The following is a 24714-nucleotide window of genomic DNA, read 5'->3' on the forward strand; positions in this document are numbered from 1 at the left end:
TGGTGGTGGGGGCAGGTATAAATTGTTCTGGAAGTGCAGATGAAATTGCCCCTTCATTTCTTGGAAGAGAGGGAGCCTCACGGAGGTGGTGGCCAGACGGCACCTTCATTTCCTCCCTTCAACTCCTTTCTTGATTAAATAAATGTTACTGAATTCCAGCAGCTGCCCCTTCCCTCATACGGGGGATGCACATAGTGTGCGTTTAATCTGGGTATAGAGTGGGGACTTATTTAGTGGTTCTCATCAGTTGCCTGCTTTTAATCATTTTTTTCCTCTGGGCCTGTTTTTTCTCAGACCACCTGCCTCCTGGAAGGCTGGAACCACATTCATTTCACTGGTTTTCTTCCTAGCGATTTGTCCTTACATGGTCATTTCACAGATGGGAAACAGTGGACACTCTTCTCCTTTGCTGTCTGAGAAGGTGCTGGCAGCCTTCTTTGGGGGATTGGAGGGAAAATTTTCCACCTCGGGCCCCCTCTCTCTGCTGAAGGGACATTGTTCCCAATTCTGGCAACGGCAGGGTTCAGAAACCACCCCCCTGAGTGAAGGGGCTGGCTCAGTTTTAGGATTTTGGCCCCTGTGTCCCCACCTCGGCTGGAGCTGGCTTCCCCTTTATGCTCATCTCTCCATGTCACTGGGTCCCAAGATGATGTTCAGTGAAGAGCAGGTCCTACCCTGGCCAGAGGAGAATGAAATGGGTTCCCACAGCTAGAAGTTTTTGCTGGCCTTTAACAGTTTCACCAGAGGGGGTAACAAAGGCAATCTCGGCTGTAGGCATTTTCCTTGAAAGGTAGGCCCCCCAAATCCTGCCAAAAAAAAAAAAAAAAAGACTGGATAATCGGCTTTGTTCTGATTTAGCACAGAAAGCCTGCATTTGTCAGGGTTGTAAATATAAGTAGAGTTGTACCTTCTCCCAAAGAGCAGGGAGATTTAAAACACTCATTCAGCCCAGGAACTGAGGAAAGAGACGAAGGAAGCCATATCCAAAAATGAATCCATCTGCAGCTGCCCGCTTCCGTCATCCATGGCCAGGAACATTGATGATAGTAAATGACAGGCTCTTTCCCAAAGCCGTGTTAGAAGGGTCTAAGGAAAATAATTCTTTTCTTTCCTTTTTATGTAAGATGGGCCTTTATATAGAACTTGTGCTGGGGCAAAAGTGACAAATCAAGTATGTTTGTTATAAGAAACCAGACACTGTACTTAGATCCTCGGTTTTCAAAGAGGAAGCTAGTTGGGCAGGACAGATGCCTTTGAAGGAGGAAGATGCTGATGGATTGGGAGTACCTGATGGGGCGCGGCCCTGGGTAAGGTGGTGAGAGGGGCCCCGTGCCCAAGGGGAACAGGCCGTGCCTCCAGGGAGCTTCTGGGCGAACAAGGCAGAGCAGAGAGGGTACCACCAGGGAGACCGGTGAGCCGTGGGCACTGGAACCTGGGGTGGGCCAGGCCAGGCTGCTCTGCCTTCTTATTTGTCTGGGGGATCATGAGCTGGGTTGCTCCAAGATGAGGGGAATGAATCCTGGGAACTCCCTAAGGCGGGGAATCTTTATATTTTAATCTGCTTACGCATGGCCAGGTATACTCAGAAAGCTAAGTAAATTAAAAATAAGTGTAACTTTTATATAATAGTAAGAAAGAACTAAAGATGGCTTCTTAGGACCCTGGTTTCAGCCTGAACTCACAGCAACTTGTTCTTTGGCCCAAACTAGCAAACTGTATTTAATTAAAGGCTAGAGATCTCTGTGGCCCCCAATGAACATGAAAAGTGGGCTTTCTATCAATTAGCCCTGAATGGGCTGATCGAGGATGGGGGTCTCAGCCTGGTGACAGCCCTCAGTTGGAGGTCCTGGGAATTCCTGAGGCTCCGGGGCTCCGGAATTCAAGATTGTCCCATAATGTTGCTGATTATTTTTTAACACCTTTGAGGGCTCTACTGATTAAATGTGTTGCACCTTAGAAAACTTCAGAACATGCTGTAAAAAGCAGTTTGTGATTCTTCCTTTCTCCGTATCTATGCGGAATGTGGTGTTTAATTACTCCATAATAGCTTTTTGTTCTGATGATTTGTTACAAAAATAGACAAGTCCTTTATCATCATTAAACACCAGGATTAATATTTTTTACAAAAATTAGGACTCATTTAAGTATCTTGAAAGGTTTGAAGAAAAACGGCAGAGAACATTTTTTGGAGATATGAAATGTTAAATACAATGCCTTGATATTTACAACCAATGGATCCATTCAGATGGTGTATATTTAAAGAGAAGTCAAGGCACTGAAATACTCATCTCTTTAAATCACCCGACAGCTCTTTAAGACAAGATCCTGGAGGGCTGCCAAATTAGAGTCTGTATAATGTACATTCCCCAGGGGGATGGAGTGCCTGGTGCTTTTGTTGGAGTGGTATGGAATCGGTTTCGTTTTTAACCTGTTTATTAAAGTTCCCAGAGTCCAACAGCGGGTTCAGATAGTTTGACATAAAAGAGCATCACTCTTACCTGAGCCTCCCACTGGTTTGTATGGTCAGATAGTTGTTGGCGTGAAGACAAAGTGAGCCATTAGGGAAGGAAGAGAGAGGTCTGCCTTCTCCTCTCTCCTCCTTGGCTATTCTCTCCATGCGGGGATCCCGATATGATCCCCCAAATAACATCTACTCATCCCCTGTAGGCACAGCTGCATGTTAAGGGAATCCTTCTGTACAGTCTGGTTTGCAGAAGGAAATACAGTTGATTCACAGCGTGGTTGGATTCATTTTAAATAAGCTTGCAGGCCCAGGTCTTGATTTAGGTGTTGCGGAAATGTGGAATAATGCCTGTCACAGAGCATTAGCTTTTATATTGTAGTTAGCATTTAAATTTGTGGGTATATTCCAACAGATTATTTTTCTTTGCTGAGCAGGTGAGTTGGGAAGAGTTTGGCAGCTGTTTTATGGGGTTGGCCAAAAAGGTTTTTTTTCCCCTGTAAGATGGCTTAATAGTGCTTAGTTGTCTTTAACGTCATTTGAAACAATTTTGTTAGATTTTACTGTGACAGCTGTCATATCAGTGTGCATTTAAAAAATTATCAGAATTTGTGAATTTTTGTGTAGCCATTTTAATATGGAAATGGAAGAAAATGTGCAACATTTTTGGCATATTATGTTTTATTATGTCCAGAAAGGTAAAAATGCAATGGAAATTTAAAAAAATGATTTGTGCAGTGTGTGGAGAAGGTGCATGACTAATCGAACATGTCAAAAGTGATTTGTGAAGTTTTGTGCTGGAGATTTCTCACTGGACAATGCTGCACGGTCGGGTAGACCAGTTGAAGTCGATAATGATCAAATCAAGACATTAATTGAGAACAATCAACATTATACCATGTGGGAGATAGCTGACATACTCAAAATAGCCAAGTCAATAAAGTTATTGGTGAAAATGAAAAACGTGTCTTTTCATTAATGGAAAATACTAGACGGACTTTTTGGCCAACCCAGTAGTCAAGACAAAGTTCTGGAATTTGAAAAGGGAAATGGGGAATACTATTTAAGACAGGGAAAGGAACACATTATTTCACCAAGGAAACATTCACAACAAGAAGCTTGTACTTGCATGTACCTACCATATATGCATTGAAAAAAAATACTCTATACAAACTATATCATTTGAATCCATAAGGAGATCTAAGTGATACGACTAATTATTTCCATGCTTCGTATGGTACAAAGGCACTTTTCTGGTGGTGTGCAAAAGTTTGGTATCATAACATTTTAGGGGTGGATGTAGCTTTAGTCATCGTTTACTTTAACCTCATCATTTAAGAGATGAGGGGACTAGGGTTCAGGAAGTTTCAACAATTTGGCCCATGTCACAGAGCCAGCTGGTGAGAGACCTGGGGCTGGAGGTCTAGGCTTTCTGTCATCACACTTCACTGACCCTCAGACCTGTCAGGAGGACGGGTTTTCTGCCTGGCAAGTCGCCTTCTTAGGGACCCATTGGCCAGTCCCAATCCCCTCAAAGCGTAACTGTAAACATTTTACTTCCATGCTCAGAAGTCTTCACGACTCTCCCATGGAATGCATTTAAGTATATAAAAAGAATACTTTAAAAAATAGAAAAGAAAACCCAAATTTCCCTTGCCATTGTCTTCACAGCCTTTCCCAATCTAGCCCGGCGCACCTCCCGCTTCCTCTAAGAACGCTAAGGTGCTCTACTCAGATGGAGATGGGCTATGTGTCCCCCGTGTTTTTCTTCTGTGTCTTCCCTGAGTGTCCCTCCTCTCTGAAGCTCACTGAATTCATTGCCGTGGCTGCTGCTTATTTTTGAAACACTTTTCTTGCCGATAGCTTTGACAGGGTACTCAGTTTCCGCACTACACTCTAATTGTGTGTGTGAGTGCATGCGTGGCTAGTCTTTTTAGCAAAGGTTAGGGGTTCTCTTTTTATGTGCATGGGCTCTGTATAGTAATCGCTGAACTAGTATTTCTAGAGTTGAAACCAGTCTTAGATATGTCATCAAGAATTCTTCCCTTAACTAGCTAGGGAAGGTAGATTTCGAGTGAGAATTGACATAGAAAAGTCTTTGTGTAGGTGTGTATATCCTTTGCCCCATTTTCCCAGAAATTTGTGGGGAGAAGATAGTTTCATTCCTGGGAGACCTTGCAGCAGAGTGAGAAGAATTCATGTTGCCTTTGAACTCAGCTCCTTCATTTACTATCGTTGTGATCTTGAGGATGTTATCAGTCTCAGTTTCCTCATCTCTAGAATGGGATAATACGCATCTCTCAGGGATGCTGTAAGGACTGAATAGGAAAATACACAGGGAGTATTTGGAATAGAGTGGGCAGTCAGGAAATAGTGGTAAGAATCATCGTGATGAATCGGGAATCCCTTTGGTCAGGAACCATATTTCGATAGTTTTCAAGTTCTTAATGACCCTGTTCACTATTTGATGGTGCCCTTTGTGTTGATAAGATTAAACACTGAGACTTCAAGGAAGTTCACAAATAGGAGGGGTGACTACTCTCTTAAAGCAGGGGTGTCAAAGTAATTTTCATTGGGGGCCACATCAACCTTGCAGTTGCCTTCAAAGGGCCAAATGTAATTTTAGGACTATATAAATGTAACTACTTCTTAACAGTTAAGCGAGAGCTTGGCACTGCCGCTGGGTAGAAACAAGATGCTGGGCTGGATAAAACAAGGTAGATAGCTGGATTCAGCCAATGGGCCTTGTGTTTGCCACCTGTGCCTTGGATGGATGGTTGTCAGTGTACAAAACAGCCAAAAGAAGCTCTTCGGGAATTCTGAGCCAAAGACACAGCTAGGGATGTGCTCCTAGATTTTCAGGAAAAACCCCAATGTGTGCCAGGTGGGCATACATGAGACTGTGGAACAGCCTTCTGTCCACACACATAAGTGTATCAGTGACAGCTGGTTGAGATGAGCTACCCCCTCATCCTTAAGGAAGAAAGAAGAGGGAGGCCCTGGTCCAGTGGTTAAGCCGGTTGGAACATCATCCCATGTACCAAAAGGTCATGGGTTTGATGCCTGGTCATGTCATATACCTAGGTTGTGGGTTTGATCCCCGGTAAGGGCACGTATGGGAGGCAACTGATCAATGTTCCTCTCTCTCTCTCTGAAATAAAAAAACATATCCCATGTGTGAGTTTTTTTTTTTAAAGAAAGGAGAAGAAGGAAGATACCTACCAGTCCCTGTAACCACCCAGCCCTTTGTCGAGACCTGAGCCTCCATGGTGTCCAGGCACTGACATGTTTGCTAAACACGTGCGTGTGTTAGGGGAAGACAGTCCTGCAGCTGACTGACTGCAGAGAAGCACCATAGGTGCCTTGAGCTGGGAGAGGAGCCACCTCCTCACTGTCATGAGCCACTCCAAGTATTGTTCTGCATTGAACGTGGCATGCCGCAGTTCAGCAGGGCTGGGAAGGGTTAAAGTCTTAGGGGCAAGACTCTGGGGACACTTCTTTTTGTTTCCCTAATCTCTTTCCACATGATAACAGGTCGTCTGATACTCCTGTTGGTGCTGAGCAGACCGCAGGTGATGGGGGAGTGAGGGAGGGTTCTGTAGGGCCAGCAAGAGCACCCAGAATCAACTCAGTGGGCTCCGTGCTTGGGTGTCTTTGCGCCTGTAGTCTTGTCTTAGAATGAATGGCTCCTTCCACAGACTTGAGCTCTCTGTTGGACAGAACTGCCTTGTTGGCTCAGCTGTGTGTTCTGACTGTGCAGTCACTGCCCTGGTTACTACTTGGCCCCATTGCTTGACCGTCCCACTGTTCGGCTGCGTAAAACCAGTGTATTTGTTCCCTATTGCTGCTGTCACAAGTTACCCCAGACTTAGTGGCTTAACCAACACAAATTTCTTACCTTACTGGTGTATGGGTCGAAGGTCCAGTGTGGGTCTTTCTCAGCTAAAATCAGGGGCCAGCGGCAATGTGGACATTCTGTGGACTCTACGGGAGAAAATATTTCCTTGCCTTTTCCAATTTCTAGAGGCCACTGCCTTTTTTGGCTCCTGGCTCCCTTCCTCCATCTTTGAAGTCATTAAAAGAGCATCACTTCGACCTTTTTTATATTCAAACTTCTTTCTAGAGAAAGGTTCTCTGCTTTTAAGGGTTCATGTGATTAGAATCGCCTTGCCCAGAAAATGCAGGAAAATCTCCCCATCTCAAGACTTAATTTAACTACATTGGCAAAGTCTCTTTTGCAGGTCCCAGGAATTCGATCTTTTGGGGGAGGGACATTGTTGTGCCTGCCACAGCCAGAGACAGAGAAGCGTGGTGGCCTTGGTTCTCCTTTGTAGCCATTCTGACTTCCTTAGGAGTCTCTGGCCAGGAGATGATTGGAGGCACCCTTAAATCTCTTCCTCCGAGGCCTCCAGACATTTTGGTGGCATTTTCATCATAATTCTCTTAACTTTCCAAATCACACCCCCTCCCCCCAGGACTTTCTAAGGCAGCCAAACGCTGACTGATTACCGGGCCTGGCAGCTAATGGGATTGTGGGAGGAGGATGGAAAAGGACGGCTCTGATTACCTCGGCCCCAAAACAGTCCGCCTGGAAGTAGCCGTGTTACAGACCGTTCTTTTGAAACTCTAAGTCAGGTACATTTTGTAACATCTGCTGTAATTTGAAGATATCTCAAGCCACAAGCCAGCTCCAGAAATGAGCTTTGTTCTTTACAGCACACTTTGCCCCAAACACAGGCCATTTAAAGTTAGGCGCCGGCTGAGGAACATCCTAGAAGCAGAGATGGTGGTGTGTTCGCCTTTGTCACTGCCCAGCCCTGAGCACGATGCGTGGCCCGGCCCAGGTGCTGAACGAGCCAGTACATGCCAGGCTGTCCCATTTCTGAGCGTGGAGAAGAGACAGCTTGGATGCGACAGGACATGGAACGAAGCACCATGTTGCCTGCCCATTTCTGCCCAGTGTAGGCCTGGGAGAGATGAAGGATCCAGAGGTATTTCATCTCTGCTTCCATCACGGACAAAACGGAAGCAATTAAGCCAATGAAACTGTCTTCTATTACGGGAGATTTGGAACAAAAGTAGGTGTAGGAATTTAGGAGTATCTCAGTTGAGGAGGTAAGATTCTAGTACATACATCTTTTTTATTTTTTTAATCTTCATTTGAGGATATATTTACTGATTTTAGAGAGAGAGGAGGGGGAAGAGAGAGAGAGAGATGTGAAGAAGAAACATCCATCAGTTGCCTTCCTTACCCACACACACCTGGGCTTGGGGATTGAACCTGCTACCTAGGTATATGCCCTGACTGGGCATTGAACTCGTGGCCTGTTGGTGTATATCACGGGTGTCAAACTCATTTTCACCAGGGGCCACACCAGCCTCGTGGTTGCCTTCAAAGGGCTGAAATAATTTTAGGACTATATAAGTGTAACTACTCCTTAACTGTTAAGAAGTTGAAATTACATTTGGCCCTTTGAATGCAACCAAGAGGCTGATGTGGCCCCGGTGGAAATGAGTTTGACACCCTGGTACGGGGTTATGCTCTAACCAGCTGAACCACCCAGCCAGGGCAATCCTTTTTTTTTTTTTAAATAAAAAACACCCTAGCCTTCTGATCCCACAACATGCAGCCCGGAGGAGTGTGGGGGACACTACAGGGGTGACAGCAACGCTCACTGTTCATGAAGGGTGTTAGCGGGGGGGTGAGGCTGGCCCACTGTGGGCCCACTATGGCTGCGCCGTGTGCCGGGACTGCCCTGTCCGGAGCGCTGGCCACATTACTTTGCCACCGCACCTGCTTTCTTTACCCTAGAGAGCTGAGCTAGAGGCTCAGTTGCCTGTTCTTTGGGCATTGTCTGGGCAAAGGAGCAACCAGACAGGCTGGTAGGGGTCTCAGCTCTGCCACCCTGTGATATTAATATCTTTATTGTCTCCAGATTTTGCCACATCTGAGGTCCATCTCCATTTCCCCTGTTGGGGAATAGGTACACCTCTGGCTATTTTTATGGAGTTTCAGCAGAGACAAAGTTTAGAGCTTGTCTCTGCCTCACAGGCCTGGGTCAAAGAGGAACGCAGGGCAGAAGCAAGAAGCTCCCTAAACAATTCAGGGTTCACGAGTGAGGGGTGAAGGGGGAATCTCTCACCGATGCCATGCAAAGCGCCTTCTAGATAAACCTCCTTAGAGAAGACATTTTCATTCTGTGAACTGGGATCTGTCATCTCAGCCTCATCTTTAATCATTTTCAAAAGGCAGCCCTTTTGATCGTGGTTCTTAGAGAGCATTGAGGAAGTTTTTGGGGCCTGCCCGATTTGGGAAACATCTGTGCGTTGTGAAGACTTGGTCACGCCAGTGTTTAACGGGCCACACTGAGCATCTTCCACTCTAGTCCGAGGGACCAACTGGCAGAGGGCAGCGAACAAGGAACCTTTTGTGCCTTCGTAATTGGCAAGCAGCAGGCATTTCATAACTGCTGAGTGGGCTTCAAAGTTAATTACTATTTAGAAGTCTGCATAAAATAATTCTCCCAAAACACTGGGGGTAGGGAAAGTGTTGATGGTTCATTTATATTTAAAAATCTAAACCAGTACTACACAATAGAAATAAAATAGGCGCTCCATGTTTAATTTAAACTTTCTAGTACCATATTCAAAAAATGACAATGCTCTGGTGAAGTTGAATTTAATAACATTTAATTTTACTTACTTTTTTCATATTGTTTCAGCATGTAACCCCATATGAATGGTTATTAGTGAGATATTCTACTTTTCTCACTAACCAGGTCTTTGAAATCCGGTGTCTATTTTATACATAATTCAGACTCGCCATGTTCAAGGGCTCAAGTGCGTGGGTCTTTAGGCGTGTTCACTCGTGAAGAGCTGTGTGCGATTATGAGAGATTGGCCTGCCCAGCGCTGTGGCCCAGAGAGGCAGGGCGTTTTTTTTTTTCCTCCAAACAGCTTTATTGAGATACATAATTCACATACCATTCAACTCATCCATTTAAAATGTACAGTTTCAGCCTGTCACTGAAAGGTTGTGGGTTTGACTTCTGATAAGGGCACACACCTGGATTGCAGGTTTGATCCCCAGTCCGGGCATGAGAGGCAACTGACTGATGCTTCTCTCTCTCATAGATGTTTCTCTCTCCCTTCCTCTCTCTTTTTTTAAAAAAGCAATGAAAGAAATACGTCCTTGGGTGAGGATTGAAAAAACAATTCCATGGTTGTGGTGTATTCAGAGAGTTGTGCACCCACCAGGCAATCAATTTTAGGACATTGTCATCCCCTCCCATCCTCTTCTCCCTTCCAGCCCTGGTCAATGATGAATGTATTTTCCTTTCCTATATTTGTCTGTTCTGGACATTTCATATAAATGGAGCCATGCAATATGCGGCCCCTGTGACTAGCTTCTTTCACTTGATACAATGTGTGGAAGGTTCATCCCTATTGTAGCTTCTATTCGTACTTCATTTCTTTTCATTGCCAAAGAAGATCCCATTGTATGGAGAGACCGCATATTATTCACACATTAACTGGTTGATGGACATTTGAATTGTTTTCACTTTTTGACTATTATGAGTAATGTGCGGTGGACATTTGTGGGCAAGTGTTTGTGTGGATATATGTTTTCCCGTCTTTGGGGCGTATGCCTAGGAGTGAAATTGCTGGATCATATGATTAACTGTATTTAACTCTTTGAGGACCTGCCGGACTGTTTTCCAAAGTGGCTACAACCATTTTACCTTCCAACCAGCAGTGTCTGAAGGCTCCAATTTCTCCAGATCTCTGCCAACACTTGTCATTTATCTGTCTTTCTGATTGTAGCCATCCTAGTGAGGGTGACGTGGCATCTCATTGTGGTTTTGACTTGCATTTCCCTGGTCCCCAGTGACGTTGAGCATTTTTTCAAGTAGTTATTGGCCATTTGTATATCTTCTTTTGAGAAATGTTCATTCAGATTCTTTGCCCATTTTCTAACTAGCTAATATGCTTATTGGTTATTTGTATACTTCCTTTGTGAAGTGTCTGTACAAATATTTTGCTCATTTCCAAAGTTGGTTTTTTAAAAATCTTTCTGTTAGTGACTTAAAGGAGTTTCTTTAATTTTTTACATGTTTGGATATAGGTTTTGTGAATATTTGCTCTCCCAAATAAATTATTGATTCATTTACTTAATGGTATTATTTAGTGAGCAGAAAATTTTAATGTTGATGAATTTTAATGTTTTTTCTATTGCTATTGCTTTCCGTTTACTGTTTTAGAAACTTCCAGCTACTCCTAACTAACGAGGGTATCTTCTTAGTTTCTAGAAATGGTATAGTTGAGGCATTTGTTTCTAGGCCCGTGACTGATCATGAGTTAATTTTTGTGTATGGTGTGAGGTAGGGGTCTAAGTTTGCTTTTCCCCCGTATGGGTGCTCTAGGACCGTTTGTTGAAGAGACTGCCTTTTCTGCCTTGGGGTTGCATTGGTTCCTTCAGCAAACATCAAATGATTATAAAATCATAGGTCTGTTTCTGGGCCCTTTATTCTGCTCCTTTGATCTACTTGTCCGTCAGTGACACTGCCTTAATTGCTGTAGCTTTATTATATGTCTTGAGGTCTTGTCAATGTCTGACTTTGCTCTTCTTTATCAAGATAGCTTGGCTGTTCTACATTCTTACAAATTTTAGAATTAGCTTGCCATTTCCTACAAAAAATCTGGTGGAATTACTATTAAGATTAAATTGAGTATATAGGTTAATTTGGTATTCTTCTGTCTATGAATGGTGTGTATCTCTCTCTATTTAGGTTTTCTTCAATTTCCCATGAGCCCATGTGATTTGTTCTGACTCACTTGCCCTGTTGTTCCATTGTCTCTCATTTCCGCCATTGAGGCCCACAGTGCAGTGGTGATGGGGCGGGGGGTGCCCTACAGTTGGTTGGGTTACCTGTGGGATCTTTGGCAAATTAACTTATTGGTAAAATGAAGATGAGAATTATATGTCCTTCATAAAGTTTGGGGGAGCATGTGAAACAGTTAAGTAAAGCCCTAAAAAAATGAGGGCTTAATAACTGTTAGCTTTGTCTAGGACTGCCCTTCATGAACCAGCTCATATTGTACCTGGTCCATAAAGACCTCTCAGAGCCCCATCCCCCAGATTTCTCTCTCCCTCATTGTACTGTTTTCATTTCCATGGAGAATTGAGCACTTTTGCCCTGAGTGTGTCGGATTCCCCTGTTTGTTATAAGCTCCAGTGGATGCTAACAAAGCATCAGGAATTCCAGTCTATGTTTTCAGAGTGTGAGTACATCCACTGTCTCACTTTTTCCTTGAAGAATTAGTTAAAGCAGGTTTTGAGTGCAACCAAGGCACCCCGAGAGAGACTGAGCCACCAGCAATAGCCAGTTAGGGCAGAGGTGGACCTAGAACCCAGCTCTGTGGACTTGAAGAACAATAGCTAGAATCCCCCTTTCTTTTTCAGGGCAAGCCAGCTGCACAAATCCTTCGTGAAAGTGACATTTATATGTCATGACTGTGCTAAGCCACTGAATAGTATTGTACAGGTTTAAAAGAATCTTCAACTACGGAAGGAACTCCTTTTTTTTTGAAAGCATGCTCAGTAGGGTGTGTGTGACCTGTGGCAACCAGACTTGCTGCTTTTGCTGACTCTTCTTCATGAGGATGAAAATGTACAGCTGCAGAGGTCGTTTGGAAGATGTCCTCGGCTCCCTTGCTGCTCCGCTCCTCGGAGATGCCTGGCTTCCTTGTCGGAGAGCCCAGCCCAGTGTGTGCTCCTGTTGAGCACATAGGACGAGATGGAGAGAGAGGAGCCATATTTAACTGCTGAGCGTAGGAGTAAGTGCCTTCCGCAAGAAAGACCTGTGCACTGAAACATTCATGAAAGAGCTGACAGTTCTCACTTAATTTCTTGCTCCCAGCTACCTCTGATGAAAAATATAAGCATTTATGTGATACACAGTGTGGGGTAACACTTGTAGGGCTTAATGTCTGTTCATGTGATAAACGTTGTCCTGCTTCCAAAGGAGCAGATTTGACGAGGAGAGGATGGATGCTCCATTGCCGGAGATGTTTTCTCCCCTGTCCTCCCTCACTGCATCATTCCATGTGGGGGGCTGGAGGACATCCGATGTAGATTCTGGCATATTTCCCTGGGCTCATCCAATTTTTTGGTTTTAGGTTCGATGCAAGTGCATTTTACTCATCACAACAAGCGTAGTTGCCAGGGTGCCAAAGAATTTTGTTGATCTTAATGATGTCCTGAAACTTAATTTCTCACAACTCTCCAAATTACCTGCTCCCGTAATGTGCCTTCTACGTGTCAGCTGCTACATTGAGTCTCTTGATCTTGATCTCCTTTCATCCCCACTATGGCCCCTGTAACTCCCAGGGTGTCGATGGCGGTGCTGAGTCGTAGAGAAGGCATCTGACTTCCCCAGGAGCAGAGTCAGGTTGAGAACTGAAACGTGCTGACTCCAGAGCCTGCATGTGGGTCCCCGGGCACTGCCTACCCTCTTACCTTGGTTCTTCCCCACCTCTCACACCCTCTTTTCCGTGAATCCTAGTGGGATGGCAGCTGGGTCAGACACAGCGGCCCAGTCCTTGTGGCTCAGCCCTTGTACACTGTTCTCCCTTTCCTTACCCTTTTCTGGGAATTCTGATCTTTTCATCCAGCCCAACATCCTTTCCACGTGTCCTTACCTTAGCGTTTGCCATAAACCTACCGAAATAGTTACATTACTTTTTTTACAGAAAATGTGTAAAGTGTTTAAAAGGTAAAGACACATTCAGGTGGTTTCTGCAATGGGATTGAGATGTGTAGATAATAAAGGTACAGAAAAGGTGTGGTCAGAGGCCTGGGAATGTGGTCACAGCATTGAAATGTCATAGCTGTGGCTCAAGCAAGCCCTTTGGGGTGTTTTTGAAGGAATGAATTTGCTTGTTCATCCTTCTGCACATCCAGTAGCTGGGTGTTCATGGGGGACGGTGTGGGCAGTGGGTAAGAGTGTGGGCTCTGCGTTGAATCCCAGATCACCTGCTCCTTGACCTTTGGCAGCTCCGGTTACCCTTTGTGGGCTTCTGTTTCTTTATCTCTAAAACGAGGGTGATGATGACAGCTGCCTCTTCGGGTAATTGGGGAGATTCAGGATATCTGCCCACAGAACTGAAAATGTGCCCCATATAGTGGAAAGCTCTGAAAACACATTAGTTATGGTTAACATTAAATGTGCCCCTGTGTTGTAATATTCTACCCTGGGTTTGGGGGCTAAAAGGGACAAAACATCCCTGTCACGTGGCACTTTCAACTTAGCTGGAGAGAAAGTGAGAGAGAGAAAATTGTTAAGAGGATATTAGTGCACTGAGAAGAGGTGCAGATAACTTAGGAGCATATAGCAGAGGGTCCTAGTGAAAGATTCACTGTGGAACTTGAGAACTGGAGGAGGGGTGCTGCAGAGACTTCCCACGCAAACCTTCCCGAATGCTTAAATGATTTTTCCTCGTTTATTCAGTGGATTGATGCAGGGCCTGGCCAGAGCCTGCACCTCCCAAACAGGTTGGGTCAGAACAGATCACGTGGCCAAACTTCCTCCTTGAAGACTTAGGCCAATTTGCTGAAACATATTTACTTCCAAATCATTCTAATCAGCAATGCTTGATGTTGGGGGCAGCTTCTCTGAACTCAGACTTTAATTGTCTCTGGCTCCTGGAAGCTCTCCTGATAGTAATTTGTGCCAAGCCATCAAAATAATGATGATGACCATTGTCTTATGTTTGCATTACAGTTGTCCATCCTGGTAATGATCACCTGGCAAAGAAATAGGTTTATTCTGCTGGACATTTGTGAATACCTAGTTTGAATTTAGGAGACTGGGTAGCTAGTCCTGTGAAAGCCTGGATTTCACAGACCTGCCAGCGGAATATATACGTGGTGAAAGGAATCAGTTGACGTGGAAATGGAGATAACAGAGCATCCTCCAGGCAGTGTGTGTTGGGTGGGTGGTGGTGGTGGTACAAATAGAAATGGATTCAAGAAGGTCCTATAACCTTAAAGGTTTCATCTGGTTTATAATGTATCTGTAATGAGAAAAAATACCTTACCACCACGATAATATCTTGGGATAAATCTGAAATCACCAGTCATAGTATGAACGTGTTTGTGGATGTATGTGAATGGCAGGAGATGAAATGTTTTTCCTGCGAATGTAATTTAGTGTGGACGAGATGACAAATAAGCTCCGTGCGACACAGCCCATTTGATGTAATGTGTGTAATTTTACACTTGAAACCATCGTGTTTTAGAACCGGAAGGGACCTTAGAGATCATCGGGCACAAATCAGCTTGCAGATGGAGAAACTGAATCCCCGAGAAGACGAGTCGCTTCGTCTTTAACGCCGACTAGAAGCTAGCTATGGAGACTGTGGGGTTTGGAGACTTTGTAGAAAATAAGGCTTGATGGACGTTTACAGACTTACTTTTAGTGTTTTACCGTTGGTGGTTTTATGTTATTGTTCATCGGGGCTGTAACTGATTTCTTCCGGAAGATGGACCGACCCTTTGCACGTGTGGGTGCTTCGTAAAAAAGACTTCCTGTGACTCCCAATGAACACTCAATTGTGTGAGTTTAGGGACATTAGAACAAAATTATTTGTCAATCTCTTCTTTTGTTTGAGCTATTAATGTGGCTCCTTGTGACTTCTTAGTCACCTGATCTAAAAGAATTCAGATAAAGTCACGTATGCTGTCCTTCGCAAAGAAAAACACTGGTTGCTAAAGGGATTGAGTTTAATGCAGTTTTGTATCGGAGAGGTCTTAATAATGCAATCTGAGGTATTTGTACATGAATTCATTAAGCTCAGATTAGTCTTATTATAATTCCTCAAAAAGTAATTCAATTGAGAGAAAACATTTTAAATGGCTATAAAATACACTGTTAGCTGGGAAGCCATCCTGTTCTACTTTATCAGCTACATACAGTACTAGTAGATTTGAACATAACTTTCCCAGTATACAGAATGCAATCATAAAAAGTATTATTCCTAAATCTTTTTTGTGTGTGCTTTCAGTAGTTAAGAGCTTTATTCTTTTGTGGGATGAATGAGAAATACTAGGGATGGAATGTCATAAAAATGTTAGGGACTTACTAGCTCGTGTCCCTTGTCCCTTGCACTGCCCTCCCACATCAGGGTAGGCTGATGGGTTATAAGCACATGGCCTATGATTGATGCTGGTAGCACATTCCCTAGAAAATGTGGCAGGAAGATAACTTCAGGGCTTTCCATTTTGTTTCTCTTGCTCACAAATAAAAGACATTTACTGGATGCTGTGTGCCTTCAGGGGTATGACCATGACAGGCAAAGTCATGATCTTCATTTCTAACAAGATAAAAGGTGAGGGGAGACCAGAAAAGTAAGGAAAACGATGGAACTTTTTTGGGCCTGCATTGAAAATGACACGGAGAAGAAAAAGGACAGAGATGCAAGGTGTGTCCACGTTAAAGAATGGGTTTGTGCCCTGGCTGGTGTGGCTCAATGGATTGAGCAATGGCCTGTGGACTGAAAGGTCACTGGTTCGAATCCCAGTCAGGGCACATGCCTGGGTTGCAGGTCAGGTCCCCAGCTAAGGGTGTGAGAGAGGCAACCAATTGCTGTTTCTCGTGCACATCATGTTTCTCTCCTTCTCTTTCTTCCTCTTTTCCCTTCTCTCTAAAACTAACTATAAAAAATGGGTTTGTTTTGGGCACCGAGGCTGGAGACTGGAGCCCTAACCAAGGCTCACCAGCTTCTGTTCAGTCGGAGCAGCCTGAGTGTGCCTGTGGGAAGCGGGAGGGGCATGGGCGTTGGCTGTGTGGCCACACGGCTGCCCAAACTGTCTGGCTTTGGAGACACAGGAAGCTAATCACAGCCCCTGTGTGGTGCCATTGAGGCCACACAGGGACACTGGAGGAGCCCTTGACTTTGGCTGCACAGACCTGCACCCAGACAGGAAGGGGCTCCGTTGAGTGGTGTGTTGTGTTCAAACTTTAACCGAGTTATTTCATAAAGCAGCAGAACCCTTTTCTCATACAAATTCCTCACGGATCCTGGCTGTACCAAGTAGAGGTTTTCAGTTCCGCTGCCCTGATGCGGCTCCTACCTCCTTTGAACCTATGTTTACAAGGAGCATGGCTGGAAACCCTGGTCAGAGCCTGGGGCAGGGCTGAGTGAGCCCCTTACATGGTGAGCTGGAGAAATAATGACAGGTCCAGAGGAGACAGGCAGTGTCAGAGGGGCGAGTGGTGCCAAAGGTAGAGGCTGGGCCCTGGGTTTCTGGATCTTCTACTCACAGTCCCTTAGATCATTAATTGAAGATAAGATGTCTTTGGACCTCTGATCTCAAAGATTAAAAATAATTCATTCGTAAGGTCATATTTGAGGATTGCTTTCACGTTTCTTAATGGCATATAGCGACACGATGATAAGATGAAATTAAAACGATCCATTTATTTTGTGGATTCTCTCTTACGGTAACCTTTATAACCCTACAGAAAGTTGCAAAGGTTTTTCAAATAGTAGGCAATCAGTCAATGTTGACTAATCACACTACAATTCATAGAAGTCTTTCTGAGTACTAGTTACTGTATACTCCATCCGTATTACCTCATTTCATCTCCATAGTGATTTATAAGCTACCACAAAGTTAGCTACTGCTATTGTCTTCATGTTGCTGATGAGAAAAGCTAGGCTTAGGGTTGCTCTGTCACTTGCCTGAGGTCACACAACCAGAGACAAGGGCCCAGCTCTGACTTCAGGACCTGAGCTCTTTGCTTCCCTGTTTTATTGCTTCTCATTATAATGATGGTAATTTTCACTTATTGAGAGCATACTGTAAACCAGCTGGCATGTGCTAAATAAGAGCCTTGCATATATGATCATGGTGGTTCTCATGAATTTGGAAAGGTACGTTTTATTATCCCCATTTTATAAATGAAGAAACGGAGACCCAGGCGGGTTAAATAGCTAGTCCAGGGTGGCTTAGCTGGTGGACCAGCAGGGACCAGAACCTAGCATTGGACTTCTGAGTCCATGGGCTCTGTGCTGATTAATTATCTTCATTGATCCTCATGATATCACCGTGGTGGGACAAAGCTTGTCTCTATTGTCCCCATTTTATTGATGAGAACGCAGACTGCCAGAGGCTTCACTGCCCCAGGTTTCCACCTTCTGAGGAGTTGGCACTCAGGTTATGGGATCCAGTGGCCACAATCACATTGAGACATGGCACTGGGTTGGATTTGGGAGAGGAGATAACCCTGCCCTCCTCGGAGAGCCCTAGGCTTTCGGACTTAGACTTGGTCAGTACGAAGCAGATCTCCTCTGGAGTGCGGGCATTCAACAAGAGGGAGGCATTGGAAGGACCCACTTTGCAACATAGGAAATTCACTCGATTCACAGAGATCGGCAGAGCACCAAAACCACAGACTGAAGTCTGGTACTCTTCGTATCTGGGTAGAGAGCCTGCTGGTTTTTGAAATTTGGCAAGGGGGCCGCCGAGCCCATACTGCAATTTACTCTGGCTGTTGGTGAACCCGACCCTCTCTAGGAATCAGCATTTACTCCAGCTCCTCCCGACCTCCCTTCCTTTGCCCCTGGTTGGTTGGGGCCCAGTAAAATGTACAGTGCTTTACCGTAAAAGCTCTTGTACTTGAAAGAGAATTTTCCCTCCGTAGCTCAAACCACAGGAGGACCCATAAGATAGCTGTCTCCCCAGGTGAGAGTTCTTAAATGGGAGTTAAGTGCATGCATTTTCAAGAAACTAAACTCCCCTCATATATAATTTAACCTAGAAAAGAAAGTACAATTGAGAGAGCAGTGTGATGACATTGTTTGAGAATCAGTAGCTTTACTTGCCCTGGTCTTGTGGAAGCCACGCACACTTCCACTGTTTGGCATATCTTTAATGCTGTGCGGTGTGGGCCAAGTGTGATACCGTAATAATAGTGAGCTTCGCTAACTGTTGTTGTGGATTGTGGATTGAAATAGTAAGTTGTTCTTAGCGGACTGAACGGGCAATAAGACTGCCATCCAGTTCTGCCCATAAAAGAAGGCAACAGATAAATGAAGGAGAGCCAACTCACTTAACCCGTGTAGCTCTGTGCACTGCTAATTATTAACCCTGGGCGTAAGAGAGGCTTTCACCCAGAGTGCGGTTAAATCATTTTTAATAGAGGTAAACACTGGCCATGTGGATGAGTAACACTCAAGAAAGTTTTTAATCAGCCACGTTAAGGAATCATCCAGCCTAATTGCCATAACTTATTAATACTAATAAATAATCTAGTCTTTTCACAGCCCCCGTCCCCAGAGGACTCCGTGCATTACAGATCTCTGGTGTGTGAATCTCTCAGTAGCTGTGGGGGGAGGAGGGAAAGTGTCCTTGCTGTTCTTTCCTCACCGAAGAAACTGGACATTGAGGCTTATCTAAGTAAGTTCCTTTTGTCGTGTTTTCTTCTTCCCACGTCTGAGTCACCAACTTATACTTGGCCTTTCATCTATCTATAGGACCAGAATTGCTCCAGGGGGTGGGGGTGGGGCTGGGGAACAGGCTTTCTTTGTTCCGGGGAAGGACTGGGGTTTGAGGTTTTCTCCCTGGAGACGTGAGTAAGAGCAGAGCTTTGTCTGAAGGAGTTCATTTCCTCTGCACAAGTGTCCCTGCAGTCCTCTGGGCTCAGCCCGCCTTGTGGCCAGGGTGGGCACTGGGAGCTCCTGGCTCTGAGCTGTGTGACTTCCATTTTCAGGGGAAACAAAAAAGAGGACACTGGGTCTTCTTCTCAGACATTCTCCACTGGTGGGAAAGGCGTGCGTAAATCATCCAACTTAACTTTCCCCGACACCAGTATTGTGGATGTTAAAATATACCCAGGTCACCAATGAGGAGACTCAAGTTCACAGAGTGTAATTGACTCCCAAATAATTCATAGAGGTTGGTTAGGCTAAAAGGGGAAAATCACACTCAAATGTGTGGCAGTGTGGTTGTATGGAGACCAATCCCTGTGGGTGGGAAGATGGGGGTGTTGGCCATGCACACCAGCCTGGGAGACGGTAAGAGTATTTTTGTGGCTGCTATCCTATGAGGCCTACAGTTGGGAGAGGGAGGTAAAATGTAGCCAAACAGCACAGAATTTACCATCTTCTCAGTTATTTTCTGTTCTGTCCTCGCATCACTTGAGCCTGAGCCTGGATGGCAGGTTCAGCTAGGCACAGTACAATTTTAAAGAAGGCACTCAAGCCATTATTGTACAGAGCAAAGAGCTAAATGTGGCTAAGAACCAAATGATTTATGCCACAGACGACAACAGACACGAACGGAGAGTGTAAATTACAAGATAACTCCTGGGCAAAATTGTTGCAATATTAATACTAGTGTTTATTCAAAATTTCATTTGAATAAAAGGGTGCAAGGGTAAATGCAGCTAAAAAGGGGTTCTTGTAAAAATCTAAAATAGCTTATATGAAAATCAAGAGAGTTTGGGGGACGAGAAGAGACGGTTTGTGCAGATTTGTCTGCTAACACCTGGAAGGCACCCCAGGTTTGGAAGGAGGAAGGCCACTGCAGTAAATCCAGGCCCGAATTCCCTGCCTCCCTGCCTGCCCATGCTTTCCAGAGATTCATTTCTGCACTGAATTCCGAAGGATGTGCTCCCTTTCCAAGGCCGTGGAGAGGAGGTTGAGGATTCTGGATGGATGTTGAGACTGGATCTGTATTTGAAAGACTTAATCTTATTTCACTGATGTTTTCAAGGTTGGAAATTTTTGTCTATATTCATTAGAGGAAAATGATAATGCTCTAATTTGTACTTTGCTAATAATAGGGATGAGCTTTTGTGCTTCATTGAGGTTAAATGGATCTCATGTCACCCTGGCTCAGCTTGTCACGCCATGTGGGACCTTGGGAAGAATCTCTTATACCTGTAGACTCAGCTTCCTTATCTGTAAAATGAGGGGGTCGGACCAGGTGGATGTTGATACAGACCAACCCTCTTCCCTTCCCTCCTGGGGGAGCACACCATGCCAGACAGTGAGGACCCGCAAAAAGTGATTAAGACACCTACCTCTTATCCTCCGGAGCTCAGGGTCTACATAAAGAACTAATTATAATAGGAGCTATAATTGCAAAGTGTACAAATTACTCAAGGAGCAGAGAGGCAGAAACAGTGATGCCCCCCTCTGTGGGGACAGGCTCTGAGAAACTTCACAGTGGCTGTGACATTTGCAGGCTGGGGAGGAAGGATGCGCCAGGTGTGCAGGCTGGTCCGAGTGGGTGGTTCAGACTCTGTTGGAGGCAGCAGATGCATGCAACCTGGTGTATGCTTGGGGAGCTCACATGGTCCTTCTCCATCTCTGGACAGTGTCAGAGTCTGGGAAGTGAGTGGCATTGCACACAATGCTGATGATGAATTACTGAGGTTACCGAAGGATGGAGAAGACATGTGAATTAGAGCAGAGTTGAAGTTGTTCTGTACGGGTACCAGATGGGCCATTTATATCCCAGTTGGCTTTCGGGAGTGCGGGAGAAAGGGCGGTGTGTTAGCCAGCTCCCTGGAGTTGGGAAGTGTCAGTCTGAAGTGTATCCTGGCCTGGGTATACCCTTGGGAACATGTGTACTGAATATGAATGACATTCTTCAGAGGGGTCACATGTGCCTCACTGAACTGACACCTGCTCCCACAGGTACTCTGTCCTTGCAGTCTGCTTAGCACACCAGGTACGTGTTTCATTTGCACCATTCACGGGCCCTTGGCTCTTTGCGACCTCGTAGGAGCTGATGTTTTAGCTGATGACTGACAGCAAATTTGGTGTTGATGGTATAGTTCTTACTTGTTTTTGAATGGAAAATAACTTGTTTTAAGGTTCAAGAAATATAAGACATGTTCATTGTCAAAAGTTAGAATAACACAGAAATGCTTACATAAAATTAAAAATGATGCTATACTCACGCAGTGGAATGCCATCCAGCAGCGAGTGTGAATGGTCTAATAGCTACTGACGTGTGTGGGACCCACCGTCGCTGCAGAGCAAAGAAGGCCCAGGCTCCGGAAATGTTCACACTGTATCAGTCCATTCATACAATGTTCCAAAGTAGTCAAAACCAATGTAGGGGATAAACGTCCGACAAGTGGTTCCCCTTGGACGGGGGTGTTATTTCAGTTATGCTTTTCGCTAGATGCGTGGTCCCCAGTGCCGGTCATTGTGCTTAGCACATAGTAGCCTCACAGATATTTGTTGAAACAAGTATATTGTTTTCACCTTTTAACAGCCTTTGACCAAGGATTTAATGTGAAGACATGGTGTTAACTAGTTGTGAGTTACAATGTGGAGAATAGACACTGATGTTTTGTTCACATGACATAAATATGGAACTTTAGTGAGGTCAAAGGCCCTTCCTCTGTTTATCTTCCTGTGTGTCCTTGTTGCTTTCATGGTTACTTACAAACTAGTCAGGCTGCTCAGTAGTGGGTAAGAAGATGGCAGTTTTTGGAATCCGATAGACTTGGGTTCACTCCTGAGCCCGTTACTTACTCATCTGTGGTTTGGGATGAGTTCTTCAAATCCCAGAGCCATTTGTAGAATGAGAGTGATTATACAACCTACTTTATAGAGTGGTTGTGAACATAAGAGTATTAATAATATTAATGACCAAACTTTGTGTGTTTACTGTCTTGGGCAGTGTTCTCAGCCCTTAAAACATAGGCCGTAGTTTGTTTAATCTTCCCAGTACTCTGATCCGTTTGTGGTTTGGAGAATGTCAGCTATAGTGTTGGTAAGTGTCGAGCCAGGATTTCAGCCCAGGCGGTTTCATTCCAGAGCCCACGCTCCAACCCACTGCCTCCGAGTTAAAGGAACCGTTGCATGGAGAGAACCTAGCAGTTAGCGTGTGTTCGCTGTGATTATCATCATTGTCATGTTCGACGTTATTATTAATTTGTTTTTCTCCTCTCTCTCCCCCTGCCCTCCTCCGCTGTTTTTCCTCCCTCCTGGCAGATGTTTTCCAGCAAGGTAAGTTCACTGCCTTCTGCCTGCTTTCCCACTGGCTGTGCTCTTTTGGGAACAAGGGGACCGTCTGGGTGCAGAAGGTCATGGGGCCTCGCAGTCTCTCTGATATGTCACGGGGGCTTTAGGAGGCATCATGAGGACAATGGCTCGAGATGACCTGATGTGCACCATCCAGCTTCTGGTTGCTTCCTTGTGATCATGTTTGTGGGTAGGATGGGACGTGGACAACTGGAGCAGGGACATGGGGAAGGGGTTCATGGCTGAGCCCCTGTCAGGGGGCAGGGGTGCTATAGGATGTGTGAGATGGGGAAGAGCAGGTGTCTCTGGAGGGGTTCAGGTGGAACCCCAGTCCTCAGGGCTCCTGCATCATCAGGGCAGCGGAAGTTTGGGCAGCGGAAGCTTGGCCAGAGCTCCACATGCCGGCTTCACATGGGCGTTTCTTCACCAAACAAACGGGCCGCTGTCCTGGAGCTGTGGGCAGAGCCATAGCTAGCTGGTCGCTTTGTGCCCTTCAACCCAGGTGTCTCCCACGACCCCTCCAACTGGGCCTGTAACAGAAACAGGGCCAGGCTGGGGCAAGCAATGTTTTATGTGTTTTGCCTGCCCAGGTCACAGGTTCTGGGGAGCTGGAGGCTGAAAGCTTAACCCCAACTGCGTCTTCCGGTGCGTGTCTTAGTCCCCACTTAGGATGCACAGCCACCGTGCTCATGGCCATGGCCTTGTGGAACCTGCTAGACATATGTGAAAGGGGAACAGCGTCTTGCCCTTTTTTATTTTTTCATCACAGTCTGAAGCTAGTGGGCAAAGCGGCGAGGAATAACTGTTTGTATTCAAGCTGGGAAACATGTTTGTAGCACAGTCTGCTATGTCTTTCTTGAATCCAAGTCTGGCTCAGAATGAGAGACTGGTTTAAAAATACAACCAGGCATTCCATAAATAGCTTCCAAATAATCTTAAAGGCTTGCTATTTTCACAACTATTATTTTGCCCCCAACAGGCAGCCTGTGTTGTGGAGAATGTCTGCCTACTCTCCCTCATAAAAGCGCAGTTGTGGATGTTAAGAGTGAGGGGACTGTTGCATTGTCTTTTAAGAGTCTGGAGTCATAGACCTACTTTTATAAATAATTCATAGATCCCAACACGCTACAAGGAATAAGTTCCGTTTGGTTGGAGACCAAGAGACGAGCAAAACTGAGAAGGAGCCGCGCCTGCACGTGGAAGGAAAGGGCTGCCATCGGAGCCCCTGGCTATAGCCTCTTTTCTTCCTTGAGAACTTGGCGTTTCAGTGGGATGCCCTGGGAAGGGAATGGGGTTTTTTCTTCCGTGAGCTAAGAGTGCAAGTACAACCCACTGCTGAATGGTGTTTCTCCTTGCGAGGCACAGAATGTTTGAGTTTGGAAGGGCTTTCTGGAACACATGAGCGTTCCTGGGTGTTGTCATCAGCATAAAGAAATGGCCCATCAGACGGCCTGTGTCAAGTTTGCCTCCTTTTTGAATCAGTCATGCCATTTGATGGATGGCGTTTGCCTGTCAGCAACAGTGATATGTAGAGCAAAAGTTATAATCATCTGCAAATCACGGGCTATCTAGACGTAATAGCATCTTCCAGAGATGGAAGCTGCTCGCTACCCGCTGTCCTGCACACGGGTGGGTGGCAGTTCCCTTGTAAGATATTACTAGGATTTCAAACGGAGAGAACTGAGCCGGCTTTTGTGAATTATTTACATGGCACCGGCCTTAGGAGACCATTTTGTATGCAGAAAGATTCCTGAAACCATGGCACAGAACTTGCCAGCTGGTACCTCCTCCTTACCTTTGCTTCTGGCCATTCTTCCTGTGAAGCGAATGCTCAGTAAAATGTGACAGGAAACACGGACCAGTGACAGTTGCATTGGACCAAGACAACAGGTTCTGTGTCTTACAGACAGAACCTAAAGGGTGACTCCGCGGCATCTTCTGTGGTTGCAGCTCTGTTGCAGAATGGTGCTATTCGCTTGAAACCTGGAGGCTGGGAATTGTGCTAGGGATAATCAGAAAACTAGGTGGCTTCAGATGGATGGGCGTCACGGGCTCATCTCCGAAGCCCATTCACGCAGGGCGACTCCGAGTGGCTCTGGCTCCTGCCATGTCGGGGCATCCAGGCCCTGCTTGCTTTGGGGCAGTCGGGGGCGGGGGGGTGGTGCTGCTTTGCAAGTGTGTGGGTCTGGCAGTGAGCGTGGGGGT

General features: G+C 45.4%; 1 protein-coding gene across 2 annotated transcripts in view; it reads left to right on the forward strand.

Annotated features, from left to right (window-relative positions):
• GFRA1 (GDNF family receptor alpha 1) overlaps positions 1-24714 on the forward strand; it is a 199980-nt gene that overhangs the window by 29329 nt on the left and 145937 nt on the right. The window contains exon 5 of one of the 2 annotated variants that reach the window (XM_037063822.1): positions 22480-22494. The exons of the other annotated variant lie outside the window; for it this stretch is intronic. Within the exon in view, the coding sequence (XP_036919717.1) occupies positions 22480-22494 (15 nt within the window). The remainder of the gene's footprint in view (positions 1-22479; positions 22495-24714) is intronic. 2 annotated transcript variants of the gene reach the window in all.

This window comes from Sturnira hondurensis, unplaced genomic scaffold (genome assembly GCF_014824575.4).
Source record: "Sturnira hondurensis isolate 20B ecotype Veracruz unplaced genomic scaffold, ASM1482457v3 Scaffold0014854, whole genome shotgun sequence".
In the NCBI taxonomy this organism is placed as follows: Eukaryota; Metazoa; Chordata; class Mammalia; order Chiroptera; family Phyllostomidae; genus Sturnira; species Sturnira hondurensis.